Here is a 19556-nt window from a genome sequence, read left to right on the forward strand (position 1 = left end):
ATAATAATATCATGTCGCTGTTACCATATAGTGCATTACGTAGACACAGGAACCCCCCAAACGTTACCATATTGCATTCTTTCTTACGATTTCACCTATTTATATCTTCATAAATAATATATTTGGGATTCCATCATACATGTTATGGTAAAATGAATGACGCCATTACACAGTACAACTATTCCTGTAACAAACAAGCACTTACACGGCTTGTAGATAGAAAACTGAGAGTGCTAGAGCTCTTAGAAGGGGAGGAGGGAAAAACGAAAGCACTAAGATCAAAATTTGCGCGGTCCACTGGGTGATTTTGGGCCTGGTCCTCAAAGGGTTAATCTCTGTTCTGAAAGGTCCAGTTTACAGTATTGTCCCTTCAAAATCTGGACTTTTGGTAAATATATAGGCATGCCTGCCTGATAAACGGTGATGAATAGTCCCTGACCGCCATCTCGCTCTCTTTCGTGTCTCTGTGACCGCAGTGATGTCCATAGTTACATTGAATTGAACCCTGCCGATCAAGTATAAGATTGGCAAATTTATATTTGAAAACCACATAAAAGAAAAATGAAAAAAAATATTTTCTTGTTACTAAATAAGGGAATATAAGGGACTCGTATAGATTTATTCTCCTTTATACTATTCTTTAATGTGTTTCCTGTTGCAAAACTACAATTCCCATCATGCCTGCACAGCCAAAGCTTTGGCTGCCTAGGCATGATGGGAATTGTAGTTTTGTGTAGTGCCTGAGTGCTCTAGGCAGAGTTCATCAACCACAAGCCACCACTAGGAGGCGCACACCTCCACCAATGCCCAGCTGTCACCATAGTGACAGCAGCTTTAGCAAGATCCGGAAGTGACGTCTCCGACCCGGAAGTTCCTGGCTGCCGGGTTATCCTGGTCACCTTTGTTACATCACGCCGCCGGCTCGCAGACAAGTGGCCGGAGATCCAGTGAAAAACCGGGTTGAACTCCTCCCCGGTGTGCGGACGCCATGTTCTCGCTCAGCACCACGGTGCAGCCGCAGGTGAGTGACATCACGTGGTGGCGTCATGTTCTTCTAGAAGGATCCGCTGACGCTGTGCCCCTAGAGTGACGTAGTGACGTTTGAGACAGAGTCAGCGGCCATGCTGGGGGTTGTAGTCTGTCAGCTGGGCAGAGGTTGTTTATTATGTCACTGGCAACTGTCACCCAACCAGTGGCTTTCCAGCTGTCGCAAAACTACAACTCCCATCATGCCCAGGGCATGATGGGAGTTGTAGTTTGCGACAGCTGGAAAGCAATTGGCAGGGGAAAGTTGAAGGGAACAAATTTTGCAGGATATAGTTGTCACCATGACCTTTTGTCCCATATATATATATATATATATAATATATATTTATTACTGGTTTAACCCTTACTGGTGTGGATTGTATTTTGTGCTTTTCTATGTTTATGATAATACATATAATATAATCTAGCTGATCGGGGACCACTGGGCCCCCCCCCACACACACACTGAGGTCCCTTGTAGTGATGTGACAATACCACAATTATAAGTTCAATACCGATACCAGACTTTTTTTTATTTCGATGCTCGATACCAATTCGATACTTAATAAAGTTTTGGGGAAAAAAAATGCGTAAAAATACAAATATAATTACATTATGTTCCATCTTATATAGTTCGGACAATTACGCAGCAATAATGTCAGATATGTTTCTTATTATTTTTTACTTTTTTGAAAAAAGAGGGATTCTATTATGAATTTTTTAACATTTTTAAAAACTTTTTTTTTTTTTTCACTTTTTTAATTCCCCTCAATCTCCATGCATAATCCTGGGAGTTATTGTGCCACTGTACTGGCAGGCCCTAGGGGGAAGGGCCCCGCTGCACCAGAGCGGGGGCTGGTGGGTGCTATACACACATATATCTATCCTGATACACGTATACACATACCCCCGTGTCTGGTCCCCTCCCCGTCACTCGCTAGTTGGTCATGTCCATATACACCCCCATATATACTGTCTGTATATGTCTATGTATGCACTGATACATCTCTACACATGTCTGTACACACATAATATATATATATATATATATATATATATATATATATATATTTATTAATTACACACACACTGATACACCTATTAGAGATGAGCGAACCTGCTGAGGTTCGGGTTTGTATGAACCTGAACTCTCGGCATCTGATTCCCGCTGTCTGGCCGCTCTGTGGAGAGGGTGGATACAGCCGGAGGACCGCCTGGAAAACTGGGATACAGCGGGAGGACCACCTGGGAAAACTGGGATTATGGCTATGGCTGTATCCCAGTTTTCCAGGCGGTCCTCAGGCTGTATCCACCCTCTCCACGGAGCGAGCAGACAGCGGGAATCAGATGCCGAGAGTTCAGGTTCATACGAACCTGAACCTCAGCAGGTTCGCTCATCTCTAACACCTATACACATGTCCATACACATACATAATACATATATACACCTATACACATATCTATGCACATACATGATACATATATACACATGTCTATATATATACACACACACATATATAATACACATCCCCCCCAGGTTTTGTCCCCTCACTCACTAGTTGGTAATGTCCAGGAAGAAGTCACATCCCTCTGGCTTGAGCTGGAGCCTCCCCTCACACTGTGCATGGCTGAGATCCCGAGGGGTCAGCGACATCCACCTGCTCCATAACTCCTGTTCAAGTGGACACTCACTGCACCCCCCCACGGTGTCCGACGGTCCCGGTCCTGGGAACTTGCCCAAAATAACACTGATCCCCGTACGTCCTTTGGGGGATGGGGGTTGGGGGTTGGGGGACTGGCTAGTGCGAGGGTCCCCACTGCACCTATTGAATCAATGGGACAGGTGGAACTTTAAAGTGACTGTACCACCAGGCCCAGGCTGAAGCACTGGAGGCGGGCTGACCCACCCTTAGTGGGAAAAAAACCCCAGCCCCTCTATGATAAAGTTCCATTGATTTTAATGGAGTCACGTCATGGAGGGGCTGGGGTTTCTTCCCACTGGGGGTGGGTCGGTCCGCCTCCAGTGCTTCAGCCTGGGCCTGGTGGTACAGTCACTTTTAAGAAGAGTCCATGGAATATACTTTGAACATACCCTTACAACCATTCTTGTTATTATCTATTCAGTCTCCTCCCCCCAGTTCTCAGCTGCTGCTTTCTGCTGAAGACACAAAAACCTGTGTGTGGGCTTTTCTCTCTGTCTCCCCCTCCCCCCCCTCCCTTTTGAGACAGCTGATGTAAACAAGTCCCTGACTGGCTGTATCTGCAATATTGTAGCGTCTTTGTAGTGTTGGCAGGGTTAATCTGAGGTCAAGTTGCTGATGTGATTAACCTTTCCAGCATTACAAAGAAGCCTCAAAGTTGCAGATAGGGACTTGTTTACATCAGCCGTCTCGATAGGGGGGAGGAGGAGGGGGAGATGGAGAGAAAAGCTCACACACAGATTTTTGTGTCTTTGGCAAAAAGCAGCAGCTCAGAACTGGGGGAAGGAGACTGAATAGATAATAACAAGTATGGAAGGAATTGTTAGTCTCACCATGGGAAGAAATGTATAAAAAGTTATGTTTCAGTGGAATACCCCTTTGAGGTTCATACAGTGCTGAACGTTCGGCTTCTTCCCTCTCTTTGGACAGGTTGGTTACAGCCAAAGGAGCTGCTGGAAACCTTAGCTACAGCCTTAAAGGGGTTATCCAGCGCTACAAAAACATGGCCACTTTCCCCCTACTGTTGTCTCCAGTTTGGGTGGGATTTTGAAACTCAGTTCCATTGAAGTAAATGGAGCTTAATTGCAAACTGCACCTGAACTGGAGACAACAGTAGGGGGAAAAGTGCCCATGTTTTTGTAGCTCTGGATAACCCCCTTTAAGGCTATGGCTGTATCCATGTTTTTCAGCTGGTCCTGGGGCTGTATCCATCTTCTCCATGGAGCAGACAGATAACAGGATTTATAAGCCGATCGTTCATCCGCACATGAACCCTAGTGAAGCCGCCTACTCATCTGTACCAGACACTTATGTATGGACGGAGCACAAAGAAAGTGCTGGTTGTGTAACATATTGTCACATGGAGGATATCTGCAGGCAGCATGAGCCCATGGATATAGATTGGCTGTAGCCCCAATCGTGGCTGAGCAGCTGATGACGCGCTGGAGGGGGCTGGCATGAGGGAGGGCGGGAGAAGTCAGGCCGCCCCCCTGAAGAGTGACGTATTCGGCCCAAGATGGCGGCCGTTACTGAAGTGGTCGACAGTAATTCTGTGAGTATGCAGAATTACACTTCCAGGTCTAGCGGCAGGGGGTGGAAACATGGGGAAGGGGGCCATTCACATAAATAACACACATTACAATGTTGTATAACTTTGTAACGTGTGTTATTTAGTGGAAAAAAACCCGTTTACTACCCCTTTAAAAAGCATACAAAATCAACGGGTCATGATCCCAAGAAGATTTACAATATACTCGCATTATTTTTCTATGTTTAAATCATAGTTATACATATGGCCCGACTGTGGTCCATGCTCCCTCCATGCTTTCTCACACAAGGTAAAACATCTGTCCATCATGCCGGTTGTATGATAAGGGCCATTACCTTAGACTAATTATATTATACATTTTAGCTAACTCTATTATCAGCTCTGAAGCTTACCAGGAGACAATACTCTGTTATGTAACTATACAGTCAGTATAATGTCACTGTGTGCTTACAGAGGTTTTGGTGCTGTGTGGCAGGAGAGCTGACCATACAATGCGAGCACCCCCAGGATTCTCTGCTACAAAATATGGCCGCGCAGCAGCTGTACACAGTAAAGACTTGTCCCGCTCTCCACAATACCAAACAATGTCTGTGAACGCACAAAGGTGTCTCTCTTCCTTTGTTTGGTCCTATACGCATCTATGGATATGTTTGCTATAAGTGTTGGGTGATATCTAGATAGCATAGTGGCCCTTACTTCCCTGTAGCCGGGCGTTATAGGGCGGGTGCAGACGGATGACAAACGTTTTATAAAATGTCCGTCGTGTTAGTTCTTGTAACACCTCGTAACTCTCCAAAGCTCTCGTCTCAGGAAACCTGCGAAACAACATAAGGAAGCTGGATACTAGGTGCGGTCATATTGTTTTTTTTACGTTTTGTTATTGTTTCTAGTCTTGGTAAAACAGCTAGTTCCTTATACGTGATACAATTGTACCAGATGCCCAGCTGTGAGTGTGAGCAGCGTCAATGTTCCTATTCACTGATGGCAAGCACAGATCTATCCGACGTGTGAGATTGGGATAATGCGAGGACAGGTATTCTCATGGTGAACGTCCCCTGCCGCCCATAGGATAGGGGGGGAAACTGGTGATCGCAGGTGTCGAGGCCTTTCAGCTGTTGCAAAACCACAATTCCCATCATGCTTGGACAGCCAAAGCTAAAGACGTCACGTCTCGGACCCATGTCAGACACCAGGAAGCGACCGGGTACCGGAGCTCTACATCCGCTCTCTTGTATTCTCGCACTGTGTTGGTAGCTGCTCAGGTTACATTGCTGGCTGTTCACACATTTGCTTTTTAGAATCTGAGACATTCTCTGCATATTTGTAGGTGACCCTGCGGGGTGAGACAGTGTACTGTAAAAGCTCTGAACCAGGTCGACCCGTCCAGGAGCCGGTTTATATTCTCTTCAAGCCAAACGTCTATAGACATAGTAGGCCACAGCCCACGTGCTTGGGCACAATATGGTCCTTCGCCTGATGATAATTGGCCCGATCGTACGATTAACGATTTTGAATGAACAATGTGTTTTTTAATAACAATCAGCGTTTAAACGGAATCGTACGGAAAAATCGTTTTGCGATCGCTTTTTAAGCCTATCTCACACACAGGTGAAATCGTTGAAAGAATGTTTACACTGAACGATCTGCGAATTTTTTTGCGAATGATTAACGACGATTTGAGAACATGTTGAAAGATCAAAATGAACGGTTTCTTGCTCGTCGCTTGATCGTTCGCTGTGTTTACACGGAACGTTTATCTCTCAAATGCGATAGTTATCGTGCAAATTTGAGCGATAATCGTTCCGTCTAAAAGGACCATTAGCCTGTTGATCTTAGTTGGTGGTCCCCATTACATGGTCAGTTGTACACGGGGTGGGACGCTGCTTACACTAACACAGTTGTCTCCTGTTTCACTGCTTCAGATCCCAGGTGTCCCCTGACAGGTCACATGTTATGGGAGTTTACCGATCTGGATCATCTATTACCCATCCATAACCTATATCTCCATACAGCGGGTACTTAAGAATGGGGGAACGTACACCAATGGCCACCTGGCTATGGAGCTAATACAGTGTAATGCTGTGTATATAGTGTTTTTATGTATTAGCCTTATAACAGTAGATAGGTGATTGATGTGTCAGCAGATTTTATATAAAAGGATGAAATAAAGGAAATCTGAACACCTGTCACTTCACATAGAAAGCTAAATGCATAGAGGTTTCTTTTATAAAGTTGCTGAGGTGCATTTACCTGGCTAGTATTGTGCATGTGTCCTCATAGTTCGAATGGGTCCTGTATGTGGTACAGGACGGATGTGATGCCGCTGGGCAGTAGTACTGGCTAACATGGAGTTGCGTCAGTCTTTCCTGATCTGAAGATCAGATGGGAGAGACATTGTATGGCACTTTAATGCGGACCTCTCAACAGAAAAACGTGTGTCCATGGTTAGATAAGGTTTGTCATCAGTATTCTGGGCATTTTTTTTTTTTAAATAGTCGTCTTAAAGGAGAAGTCCGGCAAAAATTTTTATTAAAGTATTGTATTGCCTCCCAAAAGTTATACAAATCCCCAGCATACACTTCTTACGGGAAATGCACATAAAGTGCTTTTTCCCTGCACTTACTACTGCATCAAGGCTTCACTTCCTGGTCATCATGGTGATGTCACTTCCTGGTCATCATGGTGATGTCACTTCCTGGTCATCATGGTGATGTCACTTCCTGGTCATCATGGTGATGTCACTTCCTGGTCAACATGGTGATGTCACTTCCTGGTCAACATGGTGATGTCACTTCCTGGTCAACATGGTGATGTCACTTCCTGGTCAACATGGTGATGTCACTTCCTGGTCAACATGGTGATGTCACTTCCTGGTCAACATGGTGATGTCACTTCCTGGTCAACATGGTGATGTCACTTCCTGGTCAACATGGTGATGTCACTTCCTGGTCATCATGGTGATGTCACTTCCTGGTCAACATGGTGATGTCACTTCCTGGATAACATGGTGATGTCACGACCCGACTCCCAGAGCTGTGCGGGCTGTGGCTGCTGGAGAGGATGATGGCAGGGGGATGCTCATTGTCCCTCCAGTGCCCTGTGTCCCCCTGCCATCATCCTCTCCAGCAGCCACAGCCGCACAGCTCTGGGAGTCAGGTCGTGACATCACCATGTTATCCAGGAAGTGACATCACCATGTTATCCAGGAAGTGACATCACCATGTTATCCGGGAAGTGACATCACCATGTTATCCAGGAAGTGAAGGCTTGATGCAGTAGTAAGTGCAGGGAAAAAAACCCTTTATGTACATTTCCTTAATAAGTGTATATCGGTACCTTTATATAGCCTTTGAGGGGGGCAATACAATACTTTAATAACAGCCATTCCCCTGTGTATTATTGTATTGCTCAGCTCTGCTATGTCAGACAGTGGAGCTGCCGGTCTGTGCCTGCACCCGGGGAATGTGACAGGCGATCAGGTGATGGCGCTCCGGCTGTGTGACCTTACCCGCCTCCTGTCTGACAGTATCTCTCTTCTCTGTGTCAAAGTCCCGTCATCTTGTGTAACCGACCCACACGGGATCCTGTTACACTTGTATGTGAAATCGATATCTGATATAGAGCCGCCACACACTGAGGTTTCCAGTGACGTATTTATTAATCCTCATCTCATATATTGTATTTTTTTTATTCCTGTGCATGGAAGGTAATGTGGATGTGATGTACTCTCAATGCTTCACAAATCATCTGCTCATATTACTTACCTGTAAAGATGGAAGCCATACTGTGCAAAGATGGAGACTGCATGCGGTGTGCGACGTGCAGTGCCGCCGCTTATTGTCAGGTTGTGGCTGCCTGGATCCCCGCCGATCACTAAGGGGTGGCATACGCTAGTAGTGACACGTTATTAGATTATATTGTCTACAAGCGCTACTGTTAAACAATCAGTATCGGACTCTGGTGAATATCTCCTCTTTCCTCTTCGTAGGTTACAGTACCATTGAGCCACCTTATCACTGCCTTCCACTCTCCAAAGACTGCAGTATACTTCCCCAGCTCGGCCTCCACCCAGGTTCTACAGCGCGAAGTGACCCCTGACTCTGAAGCCTACAGCGCTGAGGTACGTGGGACTCTCCATTGGCTGCATCATCAGTGTGTAAGGCTGGGTTCACACTATGTTTTTGCAATCCGTTTTTTCCACGTGTGTGCATGTGTGTTTTGATCTGTTTTTCCATTGAATTTCATTATAAAAAAAAAAGGATCTAAACGGATCCGTTTTTTTAACGGACACAATAATGAGGTTGACTAAGTTTTTGCGTACGTTAAAAAAAAGGATTCGTTTTTTTATTCTATAACATAATTCACTGGAAAAAGGGATCAAAACAAATGTGCACACATGCATCTATTTTTTCCATCCGTTTTTGAAAAAAACTGATGAAAAAAATGTAGTGTGAACTCAGGCTTAAACTTTCTTGATCAGTCTGTCATTGTAAAAAATCCCCCCCCCCCCCCCTCTTTTTTTTTTTTTTTTTTTTTCTTTCTAGACCCTTTTAAATCTCAGGGACCTGGGCTTGTCCGAGTTGAAGACCACAGACCTTGATACACTGCTGAACAAGCTTCTTCCTGGCTTTGTCTCCGATAAAAAGAAAACCTCCTCCGGCTGGTATACGTCCTACGTATCTGCAGAATCTTTCTTTGAAAATAAAAATGGTGAGTACAACCTGGACTGTAGAAACATGTTGGTTTTGTCTTACAGCCTAGTATCACAAATGGCGGCAATGACAGATTTCTCACACATACTTAGAGGGGGGATCGGTCACCACTCCCGAGCAGTCTGGTTTAGCAAATACATGCAATGCACAAGCAATTAAAAACTGCTCAGACAAGATGGCCGCCCCCATAACAATGTGCAAAAAGGGAAATGGGGAAAAAATGACAGCCAGAAAATAGAAACAGATTAGAATAAAAGAACAAGTTTTAGTATCTGACTATAATCGGTAAAAGAAAATCTAGATGATACATTCACTTTAAGTCCTCATTTTCTGGCAATAATAGTTGAGGAACGTCAAGTCACAGAGCTATAAGGAAAGATGCTCAAGTAATGTAATTTCATGACCGTTGCTTGTGTTTGCTAAACAGATCAGGAGTGGGGACAGGTAATACTTAATCAAAAACATGTCCAAAATTTTGAATAGATAGTTTGATAGAAAAAAAAAAAAAAGATTCCTACAATTTCATCAACACCAGGCTTCTATTAGATTAGCGCTGAGCACAGTAGGGGACTGTTCACATCAGAAGAAAAAAACGCACAGAAAAATACTTGACCTGGTACATCACTTTTTAATGTGACTCTTTATAGGAGATTCTATTAAAGTCAGTAAAAAAAAAAAAAAATCGACATCCTAAGAGTATAGATTCCTCTGGCTCCCCCTGGTGGCAGTCCTGTTTGTGCATATGTAAACATATTGGTTAGAAATAGCAGAATGACCTATAGCTGAGTGACAGTCCATAAGTGACAGCTGGGTGACAATCCATTCTATGAACACAATGCTTTTATATGAACACTGATGTAATTGGAATTTGCTTATTGGTTTGTTATTAAGCAGAGGTTCCCTGATATGTTGTCCAATAGAATACAGAAATGTCCCTGGCAGCCTAGGTGCAGGCTCCATCACTATAGTTTTATGAGCTTTATAATCACACATGTAATTTCAGCTTGAATTCATTCCCATTTTTCTTTTTTTAGGGTATCCAAGCCCTTTCAGTGCTCTGCGACCATTTTCCATGCAGCAGCCTAGCCCGCTGAAACACGTCGGCACAGACCTCCAGCGTTGGCCGGGTAAGACCACCTCTATGTTTGCGGACTTGATTGTTTTGCAATCAGATATACAAAGAACTTGATACATTACCAGACATCAGAGCAGCTTGAATGTAAACCTGTAGCTGTAATGTGATTTACATGATATTCCTCTTAGGTTATATACAGTCTCGGGGATTCAAGACTCTGAAGACAAGAGACAGACGTCTGCAGTCCACCTCTGAGCGCATTGCTGCAGCAGAAAATGCCACCCCTTCATTCATGAAAGTATGTACAAGTGTCACAGTCTATCTATTATATATATATATATATATATATATATATATATATATATATATATATATATATATATATATAGTTACTATAGTAATGGTCAGGTTTAGGTTGGAGCGATTACTTTATCTGGTTTTGTGCAGAAACCTTCTGTTTAATTTAAAAGGGGTAGTTTACCAAAAATATTTTCTTTTAAGGGTATAAACCCAAACACCGTATACGCAGCAAATACGCTGCATATACGGTGTGTGGGTTTGTACCCTAAATCAACTTGTGAGATTTGTAATTTACTTCTATTTAAAAAAAAAAAATGTCAAGTCTTCCAGTACTTATCAGCTACTGTATGTCCTGCAGGACGTGGTGTATTCTTTCCAGTCTGACACAATGCTCTCTGCTGCCACCTCTGTCCATGCCAGGAACGGTCCAGAGCAGCAGCAAATCCCCATAGAAAAACTCTCCTGCTCTCCAGACTGGAAAGAATACGCCACTTCCTGGACATAAGGCAGCTGATAAGTTCTGGAAGACTTGAGATTTTTTTAATAGAAGTAAAATCTCTGGCACCAGTTGATTTAGCAGATTTATTTATTTATTTTGACTGATGAAAAACTGGCAGCCCTCCTACTGTTGCATTTATTTGGTTAGTATACAGACTGGTGGGTTTTTTGTTCTGCTTGTGAAAATGTCTATAGGTTTTTTTGTTTATGTTTAAGGGATTCCTGATGAGGGACAGAGTTCCCGATGTAGAAAACTTGGACAAGATTGTTAAAAATAAGAATGTTCCAGAATCGCAGCAGGATGCTTTCAAGAACGGCTTTGCTGAGGGTTTCCTGAAAGCTCAAGCCCTCACTCAGAGGACCACTGGTATGGAAATAGCAAGCTTTACTGCTGGGGGAGGAACTTAAAGAAATTGTTGCAAGGATTTTATTTTCATGTATATATATATTTTTTCTCGTGCGTCTTATTGGGGGACACAGATACCATGGGTATAGGCTGCTGCCACTAGGAGGCGCTGACACTAAGAGAAACAAAGGAAGTGACTCCTCCTGAGCAGGATATACCCGCCCACAGGCACTGAGCTAAACCAGTTTAGCTTAGTGTCAGTAGGAGGCAGACACAGGTCTGGGTTCTCCAGACCAGTTTCTTCCTTTATGTTTAGTTAGTTGGTTTTTCTTTTTCCTTCTAGGTCCTATGGATTCTTGGGCACGGTGGGTTATCTAAAACTCACCCTGATCCCCCCACTATGCGACCAGGGAACAGACCATAAATGTAAATGGGCTGTGACCCCTCGGTCGCCACCGGCCGGCAACGTGACACCAGGGCCCCAGATCAGTCTGACTATCTGGTCGCCTTTCTGCGGACTCTGTATCCGCACAGCCCCTTCCCGCCTCGCCCCCCAAAGCTTGGCGCGTTAAGGTGAGGCACCCACCGGCTGAAGACGACAATGGTGAGTATGTGCTCCTATATAGGTGAGTATATTCCCCCTGCCCTCCCTCCCAGGCCGCCATTTTACTCCACATAGGCAGCTCTCCCTCTCCAGTCACTTGCAGCCCTCCCCAGGCAGATACTCCTCTCCCCTCAGTCGGTAGCAGGCCAGCCCTCTCCACCATTTTATTTTTATTAGTGTCTCTCTCTCTGGGTGCCACTGTGAGGGATGTTCCTCCCCTGACTGGGTGCTGCGCAGGCCGCAGCTTCCCGCACTTTTCCTTTTCATGTGGCTCTAGAGACCATACTAAAGGATGCTCCGCCCCTTTTCCCTAAGCCCCGCCCCTTACCGGGTGCCGCGGCATCCTGCCCTTTTTTCCCTATATTGTGGCTCTCCAGAGTACACACAGGGCTACCTCCGCCCCCTCCTGATATGCCCCGCCCCTTTTCGGGCGCTGCGCGGCCCTCTTCATTACCTCTCATTATGTTTGGCTCTCACTGGAGCCTGCTCTGGGGATGCCCCGCCTTCTCAGGTAAGCCCCGCCCCTTCCGGGTGCCGCGCGGCCCGGAGAATTGCGCCTTTTTTCTTAACTGTGGAGCCAGCACTGGAATGCTCCGCCCCCTCCCGGCAGGCCCCGCCCCCTTCGGGAGTCGGGTGGGCCTCAGCATCCCACCTTAATCTTACCTGTGGCTCTCCGTGGAGCCTTCACAGTAAGATGCTCCGCCCCCTCCCGGTAGGCCCCGCCCCTTTTCGGGTGCAGCGCGGACCGTGGCATTCCCCCTTTTGGCTCTCTCCAGAGCCTGCACTGAGGGATGCTGCTTCCCCCTCCCCCTGCCATGTGTGTGTGTGCGGTCTCCTGATGGAACTACCACACACACTACCCTTCTATTCCAGCAGCTTGGGACACTTGATGCATCTCTCCTGCCACCTACTGGTGGAAGTGGTTATTACACCATTACATATATGAGAATGGCTTGCATCATGTTTTATTATGGCCAATGTTCCATATAATGTTCCAGCAACCCTTGGTCTGCAGATCCAGCATTTTTGGTGCTGGTTGACACCTCTGTGTCAGATTTTATATATATATAAGATTACATTAATACTTATATACAGACACTCTGGTTCCCCTCCAACCACATACGCACAGACATATTCCCCATCACCATACAGTGTTTCTGTGCCCTCAGTGAGATCCTCTGCTACATGGTGTCACGAGAAGTTCATGGAACCAGACACGTTACCCGCTATCCAGGCGGTGTATCTGTGCTCTGAGCAGAACCCTCTGCTACATGGTGTCACGAGAAGTACATGGAACCAGACACGTTACCCGCTATCCAGGCGGTGTATCTGTACTCTGAGAACTCTCTGCTACATGGTGTCACGAGATGTTCATGGAACCAGACACATTACCCGCTATCAGGTGGCGTATCTGTGCTCTGAGAACCCTCTGCTACATGGTGTCACGAGAAGTACATGGAATCAGACACGTTACCCGCTATCCAGGTGGTGTATCTGTGCTCTGAGCAGAACCCTCTGCTACACGGTGTCACGAGCAGGACACGGAACCAGACATGTTACCTGTTTCCAAACAGTGTATCTGTGTTCTGAGCAGAACCCTCTGCTACACAGTGTCACGGTAAGTACACGGAACCAGACACGTTACCTGTTTCCAGACAGTGTATCTGTGCTCTGAGCAGAACCCTCTGCTACACAGTGTCATGGTAAGTACACAGAACCAGACACGTTACCTGTTTCCAGACAGTGTATCTGTGCTCTGAGCAGAACCCTCTGCTACACAGTGTCATGGTAAGTACACAGAACCAGACACGTTACCTGTTTCCAGACAGTGTATCTGTGCTCTGAGCAGAACCCTCTGCTACACAGTGTCATGGTAAGTACACAGAACCAGACACGTTACCTGTTTCCAGACAGTGTATCTGTGCTCTGAGCAGAACCCTCTGCTACACAGTATCATGGTAAGTACACGGAACCAGACATGTTACCTGTTTCCAGACAGTGTATCTGTGCCCTGAGCAGAACCCTCTGCTACACAGTGTCACGGTATGTACATGGAACCAGACACGTTACTCGTTGACAAACTATCTCTGAGCAGAACCCTCTGCTACATGGTTTCACAAGCAGGACATGAGACCAGACACATTACCGTTCCTAAGGGGACTACTGTGTTCTTGAGGCAGAATCCTTTGCTAAATGATGTCGCAAGCAGGACATGGAACCAGACACATTACCTATTACTATGCTGTGTTCCTGTGCTCTCACAACAGAACCGTCTGCTACATGGTTTGTTAGACAGGTTATGGGACCAGACTCATCACCCATTGCCAGTCGTTGTTCCGGTGTTACTCAGAGCTTCCAGTCCTGTCACTCACATCACCCATTAGCGGGCGGTGCTTCAGACCTGCCTCTCATCTTCATGACATAGATTCCTTTACTACATGATGTCACAGACATAGAACTGGACATGTTACCCCCTCCCAGGTGGTGGTACAAGGTTATTCAGACCTCTCCCCTCTGCTGCATGATATGGCTCCAACTACATTACCTGTAGTTCGGTGTGCACAGATTGTGGTATTCTGTTACACGATGTAATACACAACCTTCAGGTTTGCTCACTATCCTGGTGATGCTGGGCAGTTCTCGTATCCAGTCCTCATTTACATAGGGACACAGTCCTGATCTCTTCCCTGCTCCCAGGGCACACACTGTAGGCTTCTGTTTACAGGTCTGACCAGGCACATTACCTGCTTCCAGTCCAGGTATTTGTATCTCTTGAATGCTGGTCTTCTGTTACTTACTGCTTGCAGCTACTCTGCTCGTGTTACCCTGTATATTACCTTTCATCCTCGTAGGACTTCCATGATCTGTGCCTGTCACTTCAGGGGATCATCATGGGGCAACTTGTTACTACACCATGTTGTCTTCTATATGTTTCCACTAACAAGTCTCATTACCTGCTCTCAGGCAGCGTAACCTTGTTGTATTCCTCTTGGGCTGTATCCTTTCTAAAGCCCAAGCATCCTGCTACGTGTCCCACTACACGAGGTACAGAACCCCTCGCTTTACCTGCCCCTGGACTGTTGGACTCTCATACTCTGGTCCTCTGAGTGGCCGGCAGCATACAGATCCGGTCACTATTTCATCCTGGTACTGTCAGGGTGGTTCTTCTGTCCTTTGTCTGGGCATAACTACCATGTTCTGGCATTTGTCTCGCTGGCTGTTCCCCAGTAGTATGGCTTGAATTGCTTAGGCCGTCCCCTCTTTGATCTGGATGAAGTGAGGCCTCTCTGCTCCTCAGGTAAAACAGTAAAAGGTTTTCTTCTACCCCTGGTGTATGTAGGACATCAATTGCCTACATGTCTATCACAGTGCTACTTTAGGACTTCTCCTTCTGCATCTGCCTATGGCCAACATGGCAAGTATTTAGTCTTCTCTCTTAGGCAGCTGCAGTGTCACAGGGTGAGGATTTCATGTTTACTGCCTGCACTGTTTCTCTACCATCCTAAGCATAGGTGTATGGTCTCTTCGTGGTCTAGCTTTTCCAGGTGTCCTTGCTTGGCCATATGGACTATGAAGCATTGCTCTCAGTTCAGGGTTTTGCAGTGCTCCCGCTTACACCATTACTCCTTCTCCCTGGCTTAATGCACTGTTGTGCATGACCCCCCCCCATCCTGGGTTTGGTTTTTTACCACTCAGTCAGAAAATCTTCAAGCAGCCCTTCCCTCCTCCAGGAGGATGGAATATTTAGTATAAGTATCCTCCTGAGGACTGCTATTCCGTAATAGCTTCTTCCGACAGGCAGGTGTGGGTTTCTGACCCTCACTGGCCTCTATGAGCACTCCTGCTTGAATTCCTTGTCCTTGGTCTTGTTGTTGACTGGCCATCCCCCTCCCTTATGTTGTCTCCCATGTGGATTCCTTGAGAACTTAATCCCTTAAGGGTTTCCTCTCCTTGGAAACAGGGTTGTTCACTGGCCCAATCTGGCAGGACTTACATTTGCTGTTCTGCTCTTACCAAGCAACGTCTCTGCTCACCCTTTGAGGCGTTGGTTTCTGGATCTAGTTTACATATGGACTCTAGTCTATGTATTACCTGTTGTGCCCATTGTCCTGTGACAACTCCCATGCCCATCAGCCTTACCTTGACCTCCCTTGACAGTTTTCTTCTGGGACTCCAGGCTCTCGAGTACCTCTAGGCTTCCTTGGAGCGGAGTGTTTTATATGATCAACCTCCTTTCTAAGGCTCTAACAGCCCATGGAGTTGTTTTTTCCCCGGCTTACCGGCTTTCCTCTGCTCCTCTTTTCTGCCGGGCACTGCGGGGTACCAGGTACTACTGTACTCCTTCCAGGACAACTTACTCAAGATTCTGATCTTGTTTTTCCTTCCTTCCCTGGACTGCATTATGCTTGGACAGCTTGATTCTTCTTATTAACATGTGTTTCTCAGATGGGATAACTCATGTCATAGGCCATGGCTTCTCTTGTGCTCAAGTTTTGTCTTCTCAGTGAAGACTGTACTCCTAGGCCCATGGAGCTTCCAGCCTGGCCATTCTTCCCAGCTCCATAGTCAAGGACGCAGCTTCTCCTGCATCTCATGTGGCACCTTCTATGAGAGACGCTCAGTCCTCTCTCTCCTTTATTTGACGCCTTAGACCTCTATGTGCCATGAAACATTTTCCAGTCTCTCCCGTCATGGTTGTATTTGCCTTTTATTCTATTCTACCTCAGAGTAAGTCCCTGCCGCCTGTGGTCACCCACTTGGCTGGGCGTCTGCTTTTTTTCCCCACATCTAGCCTACTAGTTCTGTTGGACTCGATGTTACATCATGTTGCTGGCTTCCAGGACGGACACAACCCACTCTGTCTGCCGTGCAGCACGTTGCTCCAGGGACTAGACATTTTTTCCTTTGCTGCGGACCTGTAGGGGTTTTCTCTGATGCATTCAGCATCATCCCTTGCTCTATTCCTAGTTGATGGTTGTGTTGGTGCTATTCTGTGCCTTCTCACCAAGCGCTCTTGTCTAGCGGTTATCTTTCCCACCCCATGGACTGCTTTTGGACGTCCCATGGTATCTGTGTCCCCCAATAAGACGCACGAGAAAAGAGGATTTTTTACTCACCGTAAAATCTCTTTCTCGTAGTCTTCATTGGGGGACACAGCACCCACCCATTTTCTTTTGGGGTTTTTCCTCGGTATGGTAGTTTTCTCCGTTTTTGGTGTTATTCCTACTTTACCTGTTCTTGACTTCTCCTACTGCTCTTGTACAAACTGGTTTAGCTCAGTGCCTGTGGGCGGGTATATCCTGCTCAGGAGGAGTCACTTCCTTTGTTTCTCTTAGTGTCAGCGCCTCCTAGTGGCAGCAGCCTATACCCATGGTATCTGTGTCCCCCAATGAAGACTACGAGAAAGAGATTTTACGGTGAGTAAAAAATCCTCTTTTTTATTGCACATGATAATTTTCGTACAGGAAACAAAATAAAAATCTTTGCCAATTTTTGATTAAATTTTACAACCACCAGGGGGCGCTTTGGGATTCTACAAGGCTTGAGAGTACACTAAACGTTTCTTCTTGCTGTGTTTGGTCTTTTTACACTTACCTTTTTTTTTTTTTTAATCCTTATTTATTTATGAAAAATTCCAATAATTATACCAAATACAAAAAATGTCATTTCAGCAAAGCGTAGTTGCCTACTCACATAACAAATATTTTTATACATACCCCCCCCCCCACCACCCCCCCTGGACAGAGAGAGAAAAAAAAAAAAAAAAAAAAAAAAAAAAAAAAAAAAAAACCACCCTACCCCTCCTGAGCCCATTTCCCCCAGAAAGACTGAAATTTGCGAGCACCATTTTTTTTCCTTGCATACCAAACACGCTCGTAAGACATAATTTTATTAACCAGGTTAGTCCATTCTCGGGCAGAAGGAGGAATGGCCGCTATCCAATTTCTAAGAATAACTAACCTAGCATAGAACAGCGCCCTTATAATAAATTTCTCATGTTTCACAATACCACTAGTATCTCCTAGGATTAAAGTAAGCTGATCCCTGGGAATCTTCAATTGAAGCCTGCAATCAAGAATGTCGCAAACGTCTTTCCAATACTCCCCAACACTGTAACAGGACCAAAGCAGGTGCACAATATCAGCATTTTCCAGATCGCACTTGGGACATTGAGCTTTTCCTGAGATACCCATTCTGCTCCATTGTCTAGGGGAGTAATAGACACAATGTAACAATTTAAACTGGATAAATTTATGGGCTTCACAAAGGGATACCTTATTTAGATTTCCAAGGATCCGCTCACGCCCCTCCTCACCTATATCTCCCAAGAGGCCGCTCCACCTGGACCAACATTTATCTGTTGCCTTGCAGGGCACCTCCATAATCAGCAATTTATATATGAATGAAAGGGACTTCTTGCATGCCGGATCAGCAACCAAACTATTAAACAAAACCGAGCTACAAATTTTGAAGCCAAGTGCCTCCCCAGAGTGGATTTTTGCAAATTCTAATTGTTTATAGAAAAACCAGTGAGTAGTATCCAAACCATATATCTCCTTAAGTACCTGAAACTTAATAAGTGATCCATTTTCAAATATCTGGCCAACCCGAGTGATACCTTTCCCTATCCAAAAAGAAGAACTAGGGATATTAAGAAAAGAATGAAAAAAAGAGTTATTCCAAATAGGGGTGAGATAAGTGCTCCCCATTATCCCGCAAATATTTTTAATATGTACCCAAACCTTGTTAATAAGCACACAAAATTGGATCCTTTTAAAGATTCCTTCCACCAAATTTCCCGACTCCAACAACTCAAACCAGCTATCGTGTTTACTCAAAACCAATAACTGTGCAAACACCTCATAATTAGTTCCCCTAAGAATACGTGAAAAATGTGCAGCAACAAAATAGAGTCGAAGATTCGGCATGCCGAAGCCACCTCTACAGCTTGGAGCGGCGAAGGCAGAATACTTCAGCCTAACCCGCTTCCTGCCCCATATCAAGCTCCCAAGCTTCACTTCGATCCGACGGATCCAGGCGTTGCTAATCCAGATTGGAGCGGCTCCGAAGAAGAACAACAGCTGTGGTAAAACTACCAATTTTATAATTGCAGCTCTATCCACCATGGAAAGCGGAAGCCTGATCCAGACTTTAATACGCTTATCTAAATTCCGCTCAAATGGGAACAGATTAGCAGGCCCATATTTCCCTGGATCTCTAGTGATAAGCACTCCTAGGTACTCTAATGCATCCGATTTTTTAAGAATCCTAACTTTCCCTATAGGGTCTTCTATTTCTTCGTCTAATGGGAACAGGCAAGACTTCCCCCAATTAATCTCCAAGCCTGAAAAGCGACCATAGTCTTCTAGTGCGGAGACAAACCCCGGAAGAGCTCTCACCGGCTCTCTCATGAACAACAGAACATCATCCGCATAAAGTAGGATTTTACTCGAGTCGCCACCAAGGCCAAACCCCTGGAATTCCGCATGCCGTCTTACCCATTCCGCCAGAGGCTCCATGTAAATTGCAAATAATAATGGGGAGAGAGGACACCCTTGACGGGTTCCTCTAGACAAACTGAAAGAACGGGAAAGGGAACCATTAATAATCAATCTAGCCGTGGGGTCGGAATACAGCAACTTAACCCAGTCTAAAAAGGAACCACTAACCTCCATTTTTTCAAGAACTGACCAAAGAAAACCCCACTCCACCCTGTCAAACGCCTTAGTAGCATCGAGTGACAGG

General features: G+C 45.5%; 1 protein-coding gene across 2 annotated transcripts in view; it reads left to right on the forward strand.

Annotated features, from left to right (window-relative positions):
- Positions 1-846: 846 nt before the first annotated feature.
- The window catches only part of YME1L1 (YME1 like 1 ATPase), a 34035-nt gene continuing 15325 nt past the window's right edge, over positions 847-19556 (forward strand). Inside the window, exons 1-6 of one of the 2 annotated variants that reach the window (XM_069959121.1) lie at positions 847-1021; positions 8264-8395; positions 8820-8985; positions 10022-10114; positions 10251-10360; positions 11077-11227. In XM_069959121.1, the coding sequence (XP_069815222.1) occupies positions 989-1021; positions 8264-8395; positions 8820-8985; positions 10022-10114; positions 10251-10360; positions 11077-11227 (685 nt within the window). In that variant the 5' untranslated portion in view covers positions 847-988. The remainder of the gene's footprint in view (positions 1022-8263; positions 8396-8819; positions 8986-10021; positions 10115-10250; positions 10361-11076; positions 11228-19556) is intronic. The other variant, XM_069959120.1, reaches the window with a different exon arrangement.

The sequence above is a fragment of the Dendropsophus ebraccatus genome, chromosome 2 (assembly GCF_027789765.1).
Source record: "Dendropsophus ebraccatus isolate aDenEbr1 chromosome 2, aDenEbr1.pat, whole genome shotgun sequence".
Lineage (NCBI taxonomy): Eukaryota > Metazoa > Chordata > Amphibia > Anura > Hylidae > Dendropsophus > Dendropsophus ebraccatus.